Source organism: Nannospalax galili, unplaced genomic scaffold (genome assembly GCF_000622305.1).
Source record: "Nannospalax galili isolate Female #2095 unplaced genomic scaffold, S.galili_v1.0 scaffold380, whole genome shotgun sequence".
Classification (NCBI taxonomy): domain Eukaryota; kingdom Metazoa; phylum Chordata; class Mammalia; order Rodentia; family Spalacidae; genus Nannospalax; species Nannospalax galili.
In genome coordinates, this window is record NW_008348568.1 from 6012970 (window position 1) to 6026458 (window position 13489).

The following is a 13489-nucleotide window of genomic DNA, read 5'->3' on the forward strand; positions in this document are numbered from 1 at the left end:
TCTGTACATTTAGTGTTTTTACTATGATATGTCATGGGGAGTTTCTTTTCTGATCCTGTCTATTTGGTGTTCTATGTGTTTTCTGTATTTTGATGGGAATGTCTTTCTTTAATTTTGGGAAATTCTCTTCAACAATCTGGTTTAAGATCTAGCCAACACCATTAACCTGAAATTCTTCTCCTTCCTCTATTCCTGTGATCTGTTGGTTTGGTCTTTTCATGTTGTCCCATACCTCTTGCATATTCCATTCTTGTGTTTGTTTGTTTTTTTTAATTTTCCATAATCTTTGCTTGAGTGGTCCAGTTCTTCAACTTTATCCTTCAGTGTTGATATTCTGTTTTTCATTTCATTTATTCTAGTGAGGCTTTCCCCTGTTGTTTCAAGTTGGCTTATTGAGTTTTGCACTTCCTTCTTCATTTCTGCCTGAGTTTTCTTCAATGTTTCTATCTCTTTTGTGAATTCATTCAGAAGTTTATCCCTATCTTCCTTCAGTTTTTTTTGTTTGTTCATGTGTTCTTTAAATTCATTGAATTCCTTGATCATGTTTATGATTGTTCTTTTAAATTCAGTGTCCTGGGTTATCTATAGGGTGTTCTCCTTGTAAAACTCTTCTACAGAATTGATGGAGTTTGGTGGGGACATAGTGTTTTGGCTTTCCATTTCATTATTCTTTCGTTGTGGTTTTGGCATGTGTTTTGGCATGTGAATTTCTTTTGTTGTTTATGATTCTGATATGAGAATTAAGTTGAAGAATGCTTCTGTTTGTATTATCCGAGTGCCTAGATTCTTTCTTTAGTGGTTATGTAAAGCTGATTGGTAGAAGGTTCAGCTTCGCTCAGGTTTAATTTGGAGGGAACTGATGGCTTCAGATCAGCTATTCAGGAGTACCCACAGAAGCCTAATTCAGGTTCCAGTCAGGTACACTCAGGCTTCCTTCACCACATGAAGGCAGGATCTGGGTGCTCTCAAGCAGTCCCCTGCATTCTCAACCCTATGCCAGAGGGAGGCCAGAGGGAGGACAGAACTGGGCACTCTCTGGCAGTCTGCTGAGACCCAAGCTGCTATACCAGTGGAGGTCCAAACCCACCATCTCAGGCTGTCTGCTAGGGTCTCAGCCTTAACTTACCAAAGCCAAATCTGCCCTCAGGCCTTGGGAAGGCCCTCACAAAATCCCAGGTAGTGGGATGAGTATGTTGCAATTAGGGGAAGCTCACCACCACATGGAGGCAGGATTGGGTGCTCTCAGGCAGTCCCCTGGATTCTCAGGCCCTCTGCTAGATGGAGGTCAGAGGGAGGCCAGAACTGGGCACTCTCTGATGGTCTACTGAGATCCAAGTCGCTTCACCAATAAAGGTCCAAACCCACCCTCTCAGGTTGTCTGCTAGGATCACAGCCTTAGCTTACCAAAGGCAGATCTGCCCTGGGGCCTTAAGAGGGGCCTCACAAAACCCCAGGTAGGGGGATGGGTATGGCACAATTAGGGGAAGCTCACCACCATGTGGAGGCATGATTAGGGGCTCTCAGGCAGTCCCCTGGATTCTCAGGCCCTCTGCTAGAGGGAGGCCAGAACTAGGCACTCTCTGGCAGTCTGCTGAGATCTGAGTTGCTACACTGATGGAGGTCCAAACCCCCCACTTCTGTTTCTGACTTAACGCCTTGTGACTAACAGAAAAAAAAACTTTAAGAATATATTAACTTAACAAAACTTTAGCTCACACCAACCAAAAGGCTACAAATGCCATCAGATAGCATCTGAGACCTAGAGCTGAGATTTCTCTTTTGTTGTAGGCACCTACTCAATGTATTTGAAAAGAGTATTGATTTGTGATTTTTCTTTTTTTCTGTTATTATAAAAACTTCACAAAACTGTTTCCACACTGAATCATGGGATTTGGGATAACCTGAATCTGTGTTCCTGGGCCATGGTCACTCATATTTGGCTCCAGAATAGATTGTCTCTTATCCCCTTTGAGATGAGTGTTCTGCTTTTGCATCAACACAACTAAGAACAGAAAAAAAGAATAAATTAAGCCCAACGTTAACAGAAGGAAATAACAAGGATTACAGCAGAAATAAGTAAAATTGAAAAAGAATAGAGATTAATAAAGTAAATTATTATTTGAAAAGATAAACAAAATTGAAAAATCCTTAGACAAACCAAGAAAAAAAAGAAAGGACTCAAAATTATAATTAAAAAGGAGATGTTATAAATGATGTCACACAAAAAGAGAATTTGAAGCAGGATTTTTTCAGGGGATTGGTAGGGAACTCAGGAAATTTTTGTTTGTTTGAGACAAAATCTCACTCTAGTCCAGGCTTCCAGGCTGGTCTGAAACTCACAGTGATTCTTTTGCCTCAGGCTACTACTGAGTGCTAGGGTCATAGGCATAAGTCGTCATGCCTGACTATTAAAAGAATCTAAAGAAGCCAGATATGGTAGCATATGCCTGCAATCATATCGCTCCAGAGGTAGGCTCAGACAGATCTCTGTGAGTTACAGGCCAGCCTGGTCTATATAAGGAGTTCCAGGATAGCCAGGGCTACATAGTGAGACCCTGTCTGGAAAAAAAAAAAAAAAAAAAAGGCAAATTTCCTAGAAACAGTGAGCCTATAAAGGCCAAATCATGGAAAAACAAAAAATGTGAATATGCCTTAAAGAAATAAAAAGATAGAACAATAATCAAAAGCTTCAGGCTAAAAAAAAAGACTGAACAATAATCAAAACCTTCAGGCTAGGAAGGTGGCTTAGTGGATAAAATGCTTGCCACACAAGGGCGAGGACCCAAACTCAAGATCTCCAGACCCACATAAAGCTGCCCATAGTAGACAACAAGAGATCCTCTCTCAAACACAGTGGAGGACAGGAGAGATACCCAAGGTTGCCCTCTGACTGCCACACATGAATTATGGCATGCGCACTAGTGCAAACACACACACACACACACACACACACCATTCACACGCAAAAAAAGAAAAACATCTTTGATAAAATTCAACATTTTTAAGACATCTCACCAAGTTATATACGCAGCAAATGAGACTTGATCTGTTAAAGGTCGTACCTGACTATGACTAAGGGACTCACACTCAGGGACTAGGATGGGGACACTCACTTGTACCACTTCTTTCAGCATAGTCAATTGAAGTCCCAGACAGAGAAACTCAGTAAGAAAAACATAAGTAAAAAGCATCAAAATAGGAAGGATGAAGGAAAATGGACTGCAGGTGCCTTGATTTTATGCACTGAAAGCCCTAAAGACTCCATTGAAAGTCTATTATAGGCTAATGAACAAACAGTAAAGTTACAGACTGTAAAACCAACAGGCAAAAATGAATTGTGTTTCCACATACTAGCAGTGAAGTATCATAAGAATAAATAAATATTTCCATTTATAATAGCATGAAAAACAATAAAGTATTTAGAAGTAAATGTAACCACATATCTCAAAGACTTGTATGCAAAAAATTATACAAAGCCAATTACAGAAATTGACTATAAGGATAAACAGAAAATATCCTGGATCAGACTATTTAACATTTAAAATTTAAGACAGGGGCTGGAGAGATGGCTCTGTGGTTAAGAGCACTGACTGCTCTTGAAGAGGACCTGGGTTCGATTCTCAGCACCCACATGGCAGCTATGAACCATCCTTAACTCCAGTGCCAGGGAAATCCAAAGCGCTGTTCTGACCTCCACAGCAGAACTGCACGACATAGGTGCAACTCACATATATGCAGGCAATACACTCATACACATAAAATAAAAATAATACCTTGAACTTACAGTCACAGAGATCCGCCTGCCTCCGCCTCCCGAGTGCTGGGATTAAAGGCGTGCGCCACCATACCCGGAATAAAATATTTTAAAAAATAAAATTTAAGATAATCTATAGATTCAATGCAATCCCTATCAGAATCCCAATGATGGGGCTAGGGAGACTGATCAGTTGATTAAGTTTTTGCTGAACAAGCATGAGGACTTGAATTTGATCCCCAACACTCACATGAAAACTTGGTGTGTGTTCTAGTTTGCCTTCAAATGCTGTGACAAAACACTCTGGCCAATACCAACTTGGGGAGGAAAGGGTTTATTTGGCTCATATCTCCCAGCTCACAGTTCATCACTGAGGGAGCCCAAGGTAGGAATTCAAGGCAGGAACCTGGAGGCAGGAGCTGAAGCAGAGGCCATGGAGGAATGCTACTTACTGGCTTGTTTCCCCAGTCTGTGCTCAGCCTGCTTTCTTATACAATACAGGATCACCTGGCCAGGGGTGGCACCACCCACGGTAGGCTGAGCTCTCCCACATCACTCAACAATCAAGACATGGACACAGGCCAGTCCAAAGGAGGCAATTCCCCAATTGAGGCTCCCTCAGTCAAAGTGTTTCAAGTGGAAAACTAAAGCTATCCAGCACAGTGTGGCAAGTGGTTTTTAATCCCAGTGCTGGGATCTCACTTCTGTGAAGTTTAAAAAATAAGTCTAACTTGTGAAAACAGAGTAGCAAAGTAGCAAGGGAGAAAGCTAATGGTGACTATGGGCAGGGCGTGGAAGTAATCTGAGCCAGTGGGCTGCTGAGCCACAGAGTGGAATGGGGCACTGGGTGTCCACCATTTGTGAAGCACTGGGTGTTTGCCTTTGTAAGTTACCCTATTTCCCCCCATCCAAGATAAAAAATGAAAATTTCAGATAAAGATATGTTATATGGTTTGTCTAATAGCACCTGGAGCAAGAGACCCGGAAGAGAGCGAGGGTGAGTCAAACAGAGCAGGAAGGAGAAAATTTAGTGGGACAAACTGGCATAGTTGGCAGGATGACAGTGCTAGAAATGACAAACAGCAGAAATTTGGAAAAAGCTAGAGAGCTGATGGCAGTGGTGATGTGGATTTTACAATGGATTATAAAATATGTAACTAAAAAGAGGTCAGCCACACAGAAGCAAAGGCCACAGCTGTGTCGTAAATGTGTGGAAAGAGCCCAATTGTAGATATATGAAGATTTGGTAAAGGTTTTTAAAAAACTAGAAAAACTGCTGCAGACTGTTTACACGGAGAACCCGAGAGGGGGCGGGGCCACTTTGCCTAATAAAAGATGTGCCCAAGGCAAGGAAAGCTGAAAAGGCCAAGGAGGTCCTGGCAGACCAAGTTGTAGGGCTTGAGAGAGAGAAAAAAAAAAGGACACTTTAACTTGTGTAAGGTTCAAGGATTCAGAGGAAAAGACAGATAATAGTAAAAACAGAGATGACCTAAAAATAAAAGTAGCTAAAGCTGCCCCTCAGATTCAACTGTTGATACAAAAGGAAGAAAAAGCTAACAGTGCTGTAGCTAGGAAATACTCCACACTGCAACTGTTAAAACTAGGGAAACTTAAAAGCAAGCAATCAGAGACCCCCTAGCCACATGGCTTGTGAGAGTGTGGGACATGGGAGAAAATGACATCTCATTCCTTCAGAAGCTTCACAGCAGAGTTATATAACCACCCATCCATCCTTGTGATATAGGCTGTTCAACCTAGGCCAATGCAGCGGGGAGCAGTCCTTAATGGGATGGCTGATGGAAGGTAATAGGGATACATTGTCATCACCAAGTGAAACTCCAACACTTAATAAAGGCTGGAGGACTATAAAGGAGGGACAGGTATTACTGAGAGAACTAGGTATGAGGAACGCAATATATGATACCCAGTTCACTAGGCCAGATAAGAGATATAAAGGAAAGCTTAATTCAACTGGGACCTTGAAAATGGTATGGAGCTTTAATGGTTTTGCTAAGCCCTTTAATGAGACAGGATCTTTGTGAAGTGAGAGAGGCTTTGTCAGACCTAAATGATTCTAACCAGCATGTAAAATGTGTCTGTAGAATAACTGACCACCCTACAAGAGATATAAAAGAGACCAGACAGAAAAAAAAAAATGGTCCATTTGGGTTACTCGAAGACAAATGTGGTCAAGCCCAAATTCCCAGAGAAAAAATTGATAGAAAACAAAATCTGGTACTAAAGAGTTTCTGGAAGGCTTTAAAACCAGAACAACAGTTTACAAAAGGCATTCAAAGAATAAAAACTGTCCCGGGGTGGTTAAGAATCCCCAAAGATTAAATAATGTGTATTTTTCTTCTGAAAAGTCTACACTAGGAGTGGGCGCAATTTTTCCCACAGAGGCCTCCCTAGGCAAGCAGGTGTAGTCAATGGAGAGATGACAGATATGGCTACAGTCAGGAGGCAGGCCCAGAGCCTGCCTGACTCAGGGAACCAACAGATACAGCAGGGACAGGAGAAACCCCCTGCCTCCTTTGCCCAGTGCCGGGTCAGGCAACTGGAGACAACACCTCTAAGTGTATCAAGGATAAAAGAATACAAAGAGACTCCATGTAAAATCCCCCAAGTGAAAAATGACTCCAAAGGGATAACTAGAGGCAGTAAAGAACTAATCAAACTAATGCCTCGTACCCATGCTGTGGTACCTAACAGGATCTATGGAGAAAACAGTTAATACGAAGGGGTAAAACCTTTCCGTGCTGTGTGAGACCTTGTCTATGATTGATTTAATATATGATGTTAACCTTCCTACAAGTGTTTTACAGATGTGAAACCCATTTGAAAGATACTTGAAGAAACAAAGGCCAGCTATAGCTGTAAGATTCTTGGGAGTTTTGTGGTTGGGTAAGATAAAAACAAAGGTTCCCAAACCATACAACTGTTAAGAAAATCTAGGGTATCAGGGGTGGGTTGCCCCCTATGAGCTGTTGGTCAGAGAGGGAGTCTAGAGGTCCTCCAATTCACCAAGGCTATTGCCACTAATGTCAGCTGTACACCAGAAAGGTCGGTAAGGCCATGTTGCTGCTGAAGACACTACATTATGTGAGCATGGGAGGAAAAAAAGAGATGGAGCTGAGACTAAGCCAAAAAAAAAAGAAACTCCATGCCACTGGATGGATGATGCTCATAGTGCCAGAAGGTGCTATGCAGATGGTTGGGGAAGAAAGGATCCCCTATGAATCTACTCAACAATGGACCCCACATACTACACACTATGGACATGCCAAGCAATGCCTGCAAGTGAAATAATGACTCAACCAACATACGTACAACTGACAAATTTCTAATTGGATAAGGCCCGCTCCCAGGGGTGGAATGCATATCTGGTGCTGTAGACCAGGCCAACCCCCTGTGTTGAGAAAGGCTACAGACCCTAGGGGGGAAGCCATCACAAATATACTGTTTAATGAGTATAGTACACCTACTGGGATATCTTCTAGGCATTTGTATTTACATTCATGTTTGTTTAAATCTGTCTACTTCCTTCCATTTGTCTTTATAATAAAAGAAACACCACTGAGATAGATCAATGGCCACATCTTAAAGACAAATAATAGGGAGGCCGAAGAAGTCACCATCTTGCCATGATACAAGAGAGATCGCCCTACATCTGTCACCCCCTCCAAGGCTCAAGGACCTTAGCAGAAGATTGGTGGAAAGATTGTAAGAGTGGAGGAAAGGAGTGGAGTGTGTCCCCAAAGGGCCTGGTTCCACTGAGGGGTGGGGCCTGCTGTGGAGAATTGACTATGGAGACTCAGCCACGGAGGGAGGGGCTTTTGACACCATCTTGGACGGAAGCAGCATGGCCAGGTGCGCACAAGAAAAAGGATGGCCCTGGTGTCGCACCCACGTCAATGCAAGAGGAGGCATTTATCAACCTGGGGCGAGTCTGCAGGCCCACAAGGCGTGAGCAAAAGCTAATGGTGACTATGGGAGGGGCATAGAAGCCATCTGGGCCAGCAGGCCACTGAGCCACAGAGCGGAACGGGGTGCCAGGTGTCCGAGGGGCTTTTGACACCATCTTGGACGGAAGCAGCATGGCCAGGTGCGCACAAGAAAAAGGATGGCCCTGGTGTCGCACCCACGTCAATGCAAGAGGGGGCATTTATCAACCTGGGGTGAGTCTGCAGGCCCACAAGGCGTGAGCAAAAACTAATGGTGACTATGGGAGGGGCATAGAAGCCATCTGGGCCAGCAGGCCACTGAGCCACAGAGCGGAACGGGGTGCCAGGTGTCCGCCTTTTGTGAAGAGCTGGGTCTTCGCCTTTGTAAGTTACTCCATTTCCCCCCTACCCTAGATACAAAGTGAAAAATTCAGATAAAGATATGTTATATGGTTTGTCTAATAGCACCCAGAGCAAGAGACCCTGAAGAGAGTGAGGGCAGGTCAAACAGAGAGTGGGAAGGAGAAAATTTAGTGGGACAGCTCAGCAGGTAAAAGTGCTTGGTGCTGAGCTTAATGACCTGAGTTCAGTTCCCAAAACCCATACGGTAGAAGAGAACCAAATTCTGCAAGTTGTCCTCTGACATTCATGTGCACACCATGGCATGTGAGTGGATACATACACACACACACACAAACACACAGTAAATAAATAAATGTAAAAAGTAAAAATAATGGTTACTAGGTGAATTAACATGCTAATTGATTTGCATGTAGTATATTTATAATATAGACAAAACAACATGTTACGCATATGAAATGTATACAATTCTACTTCTAAATTATATGCCAAAAGAGCTGTTGTAAAAGTAAGCACAGGGGCTGGACAGATGGCTTAGCAGTTAAAAGCACTGGCTGCTCTTGCAGAGGACCCGAGGTTCAATTTCCAGCACCCACATGGTGGTTAACAATTGTCTGTAACTCCAGTTCCAGGGGATCCGATGCCCTCTTCTGACCTCCAAGGGCATTGTATGACATGGGTGCACTTACACACATGCAGTTAAAACACTGATGCACTTAAAATAAAAATAATAAAATATTTTTTAAAGTGAGATCAATTCCAAGGTATTAAGATACTATTTAAAAATGATTGTTTACAGAGCCACGTGTGGTGGCACACACCTTTGATCCTAGCACTTGGGAGGCAGAGGCAGGTGGATCTCTGTGTGTACAAGGCCAGCCTGGTCTCCATAGTGAATCCAGGCCAGCTATGACTACAGGGAGACCCTGTCTCAAAAAGACAAAAAAAAAAAAAAATTTGAAAAAATTTTTTTAAAAAAAAAAAAAAAAAAAAAAAAAAAAAAAAAAAAAAGATTGTTACAGTCTTTGTTGCATTTTAAGTAACATTTTGTCAATTTATTATATTTATTTCCTCATTACCTGCCCATCCCCTGCCTACAGTAAATATAAGCTGCAATGGGATCAGAACTCTTGTCTGTCTTGTTTTTTTTTTTTTCCCCCTAGCACATAATAATACAGTACTGGATGATACTGCTCTAATGAGAATTATTATCTAATGAGTGTTATTAGGGAAATAAGAGTCATCCATGTCTTAATGAGTAGTAAAGAAAAGTAGAATAATTTGGGACGTCCTCATCAAACACAACCACAGAGCTGCTAGATGCACCTTTGCCTACAAGAACACACCCCGGAACTCGGCTGAGCCGTCCCTTCATCTCCAGGGGCCTCACCTGTTTTGAAGACTTTCCAGGTTTGGTTCTGGGATACTAATACCCCGAACCATGATGTCATATCCACTGGATTGAGCAAACTCCCCTGACACATGCCCTTCTACACCAATTTTAACACCTACATCAGCATTCACTTTCTGGACCACAGTGTCTCTGATGGGGACGGGCACTGACTCTACAGTCTCTGTGGAGAGAAAAGGGGACCAGAGATTTAGCCAAGATTTCTCTGTGGAACAGCTAGTCTGAGAAATGGGAAAAAAACAATGAGGCTAGTTTCCCATCCTTCCCCACCCTCCCACTCATTTAAATCTTAGTCAAGAAGCTATTGAATCAATTAATACTTTAAATACAAATTATTACAGAAGACAAATGCTGGAAGCCAGGCAAATATATGTATATATGTGTAAATATATATACATATGTGTGTGTGTCTTTAACCCTAAGAAATGATGGTATCACTTGTACAGTGTCTAGGAGTCCCTTGGGATCATCTTTGCAAGCACAGAATCCAGGTGCAGAATCTGTAGACAGACTGACCTGGGTCCTAGGTCTGTCAGTTCCACACGTTATAGTTTTGTACAAATTGTTTTAGAAACCTTAATTTCTGTTTTATGAAACAGGGATAATATTTCCATCTCAGGAGGCTCTTAGAAGAATTATTTGACCAAATCAATGGTTGGGTCTAGAAAATGAGCAGATTCTTAATGTTACTTCCTTATCCTTCGCCTTTAGGCAAGATGGATCATGCACTACCTGTCTAGGTGTCTCTGAGATGCTTGGATGCTGCCCTACTTCTGTCTGAGAATGCCGTTTCTCACACTTAGAACCCTTTGCCCCTAGTTGATGATACCTGGGTCTGAAACACCTGGCTCCAAGATCTTCAGGAGGGAGAATCCGGTGGGAATATCCTCACGTGGCTCCCAAAACCATGACTGAGGGTTCTTCTGCAATATATTAAACTCATGGAATTTGGTGGCGTCTGACAGGGATTTGACAGGCTTCAGATCTTTGCCTCCAAGCATTTTGACTGCCTCCTTGCTAAGCTCGTGTAATGTGGCAGGCATGGTACTAGAAGCAGATGGAAGGACGTTCACAGTTTAGTTGAGATGAGGAAGAGATTAACCGACTCTCACTGACCTCTGATATTTTTCATAAAGCAAAGAGCAGGGCATGAGAGGACCCTGAATCAGTGCACAGCATTAGTACACACACTGCAGTTTATTGTGGCACCATTCTGAATGCCAAAATACTGGCTCAGTCTAGATGCCCACCAAAAGATGAGTGGGCTGGGTGTGGTGGTGCACTCCTTTAATTCCAGCATTCTGGAGTCAGAGGCAGGTGAAGCTCTGTGAAATAGAGGCCAGCCTAGACTACATAGCGAGTTCTAGGGTAGCTAGGGCTACAAGGAGACCCTGTCTCAAAAAACTAAAAAGTAAAAAAATTTAAAGATGAATGAATAAAGAAAAATGTATGAAGATACACACGCAGTTGTTTTACTCAGCCATAGCCATAGAATTATGCCATTTACAGGAAAATGGGTGAAGCTCAAGGTCATGATGCTACGTGAACTAAACCAATCTCAGAAATATGGCGTGTTTTCTCAAAAGTACGTACTCTAGACTTTAAAACTATCTATAAGATGGGAAATCAGAACGGGGACTCTTTGGAGGGGGAAGGGGACTGTGGGATGGGATGGGAGGACAATGGAGGGCAATAGGCTGAATATCAGCAAAGTGTACTATATACCTGTGCTAAGATGCCTTAGTGAAACCCACTGTTTCATGTCTATCTAAATAATAATAAATACAAAATGAAATAAATAAAATAAAATGCGCTAAAGACTTGACTAGACAATTCTTCAAGTAAGAAATGCAATGGACAGCTAGGTAGGCAGTTCCTTCCTAGTAAATAAGAATCCTCCCCCAGCATGTGTAGGACCTGGGTTCAATACCCAGTACTACCAAAAAGAAATACAGTTAGCCAACAAGCATTTGAAAAGACAATGTCACCAATTATTAGAGAAATGCAAATCACAATCACAGTGAGATATTATCTCACATCTGTCAGGATGGCTATTAACCAAAAATCCTAAAAGGCCATAACTGTGGGTATAAAGATGGAAAAATTGGAACCCTGCACACTGTGTAAATAAGAATGGTACAGCCCTTACAGAAAGCCACAGAGGCATCTCAAAAACTTGAAAGCAGACTTGAAGACAATATCTCAAAGAGATATTAGGACTTCCGTTATTGCACCATTGATCACTCTAGCCAAAATGTAGAAACAGCCTAAATATACATCACCAGGGTGAGGAAACACGGGATTTTCTTACAGTGGACTGTCATTGAGCCTTAAAGGTAAAGGAATTCAACAAAATGCAACAATTTCGTAAAGCCTGAGGTTGCTAACCTATATGTCAGTCAGAAGACAAACTCTGGATGGTCCCACTTATATGAGCTAGCTAAAAGTCTCCACGACACAAAGAGTGAAGTCATGACCTCTCTGAGGCATCACTCAGGAATGACAGAAAAGCAGGAAGTTGTTCATCAATGAGCTTAAAGTTTCAGTTATGCAATACAAAAAACTTCTTGAGATCTGCTATCTAGGTTTCGACCTCTATTTTTTTTGTCTATTTTAAAACCTGTTGAAGACAGAGCTCATGTTAAGTATTTTAACACAATATATCTGATTGTTCCCAGGCTCTGAATAGATATCAAAATCCCTTATACAAAATGGCTTAATATTTGCATAGAACCTATGCACATCCTTCCATATCATTTAAATAATCTCTAGAATACTTTGCCCATTACAGTGCTGGGCATGGTAGCACCCACCTTTAATCCCAGCACTCAGGAGGTAGAGGCAATTGGATCTCTGTGAGACAGAGGCCAGCCTGGTCTACACAGCAAGTTCCATGACACTTGGGGCTACGAGGAGACCCTGTCAAAAAAAAAAAAAAAAAAAGAAATTGAGAGGTGTGGCATGGGAGGAGCTGGTGAGGGACACTACTCATATGAAATTTTCAAAAATTAAAAAAATTAAAAGTGAAAAAAAAGACTGTCCCTCACATTGTGTGATATCTGAAAACTAAAAACAAAAGAGAAAAAGCAAGAGCTGATAGTGAATTTTGTGGCTCATGAGAAAGATGGAACAGTAAGGAGAAATTCTGGGTCTCTGAAGTGGGTGATATGACGGAGGCCGTGCCATTTCCTGAGTGACAGAACTCTGAAAGGAAACCTGTTAGTAGAAAAAGGAAACCCAGGAAAAGGTTAAAACAGACAACTACGTAAATCAGCACTCAACAGTAGAAAACTTCCATGGAGATAAAAATGTTTGTGCTGTAGGGTTGTGAGTGGAAACCAAAACTTTGGTTGTACTAGTCATGAACAGGCAGGCAAAAGTGTAACCAAGCTTTGCAGGTCAGACTAAATGAAAGTAATCTGCTTAAATTGCTTTCTTAAGAGCAAAGAAGGATATATCCAACTACAAAGAACTGAACTTCGAACATTATATGTTCAATACTAAGAACAGAATTTTCAATAATTCATATGAAATTCCTGATGTGACCATTTTTATTCATGTTCAGTGTCATTGAGAACAGAGGGTAGCAAGACAAAAAGAGTCTTCAAAACTGGACCTGAACAAACATGTCAGAGATACATCCCTTACCCTTATAAGCGTTCAAGGGTTGTCTCCTCATTCTCTTATTAAGACCTTAAGAGAGAAGTGTTACCTTCCCTGTAGGTCACAATACATAGGAAAAAGCCTTCAATTCATTTCACAAGCTCATTCTGATCCTTTCTGTGTCTTACCACACTCTTTTCTTATTCACATCCTGATCCCCACTAGCACTTACCAGGCTATAGATCTTTACTCGGGTAGAGATGTTGATTGAATGGGTTTTCTCTCAATCCTTAGACCTTCTGATTCAAGCGGAATTTGTACAGACTCCAGGACCAAAGCAATGTGATTCTCCTCACCGTTTTCTCTTGTCATTTACAGGTCTCTGACTTAATTCACAATGCAATATTCTGGAGAGAT

General features: G+C 41.8%; 1 protein-coding gene across 1 annotated transcript in view; it reads right to left on the minus strand.

Annotated features, from left to right (window-relative positions):
* Nucleotides 1–10512, minus strand: part of Gsdmc (gasdermin C) — a 38132-nt gene extending 27620 nt beyond the window's left edge. The window contains exons 1-2 of the mRNA XM_008845498.1: nt 10299–10512; nt 9449–9632 (exon numbers count right to left, since the gene is read on the minus strand). Coding sequence (XP_008843720.1) covers nt 9449–9632; nt 10299–10512 — 398 coding nt within the window. The remainder of the gene's footprint in view (nt 1–9448; nt 9633–10298) is intronic.
* Between the last annotated feature and the right edge of the window lie 2977 nt (nt 10513–13489).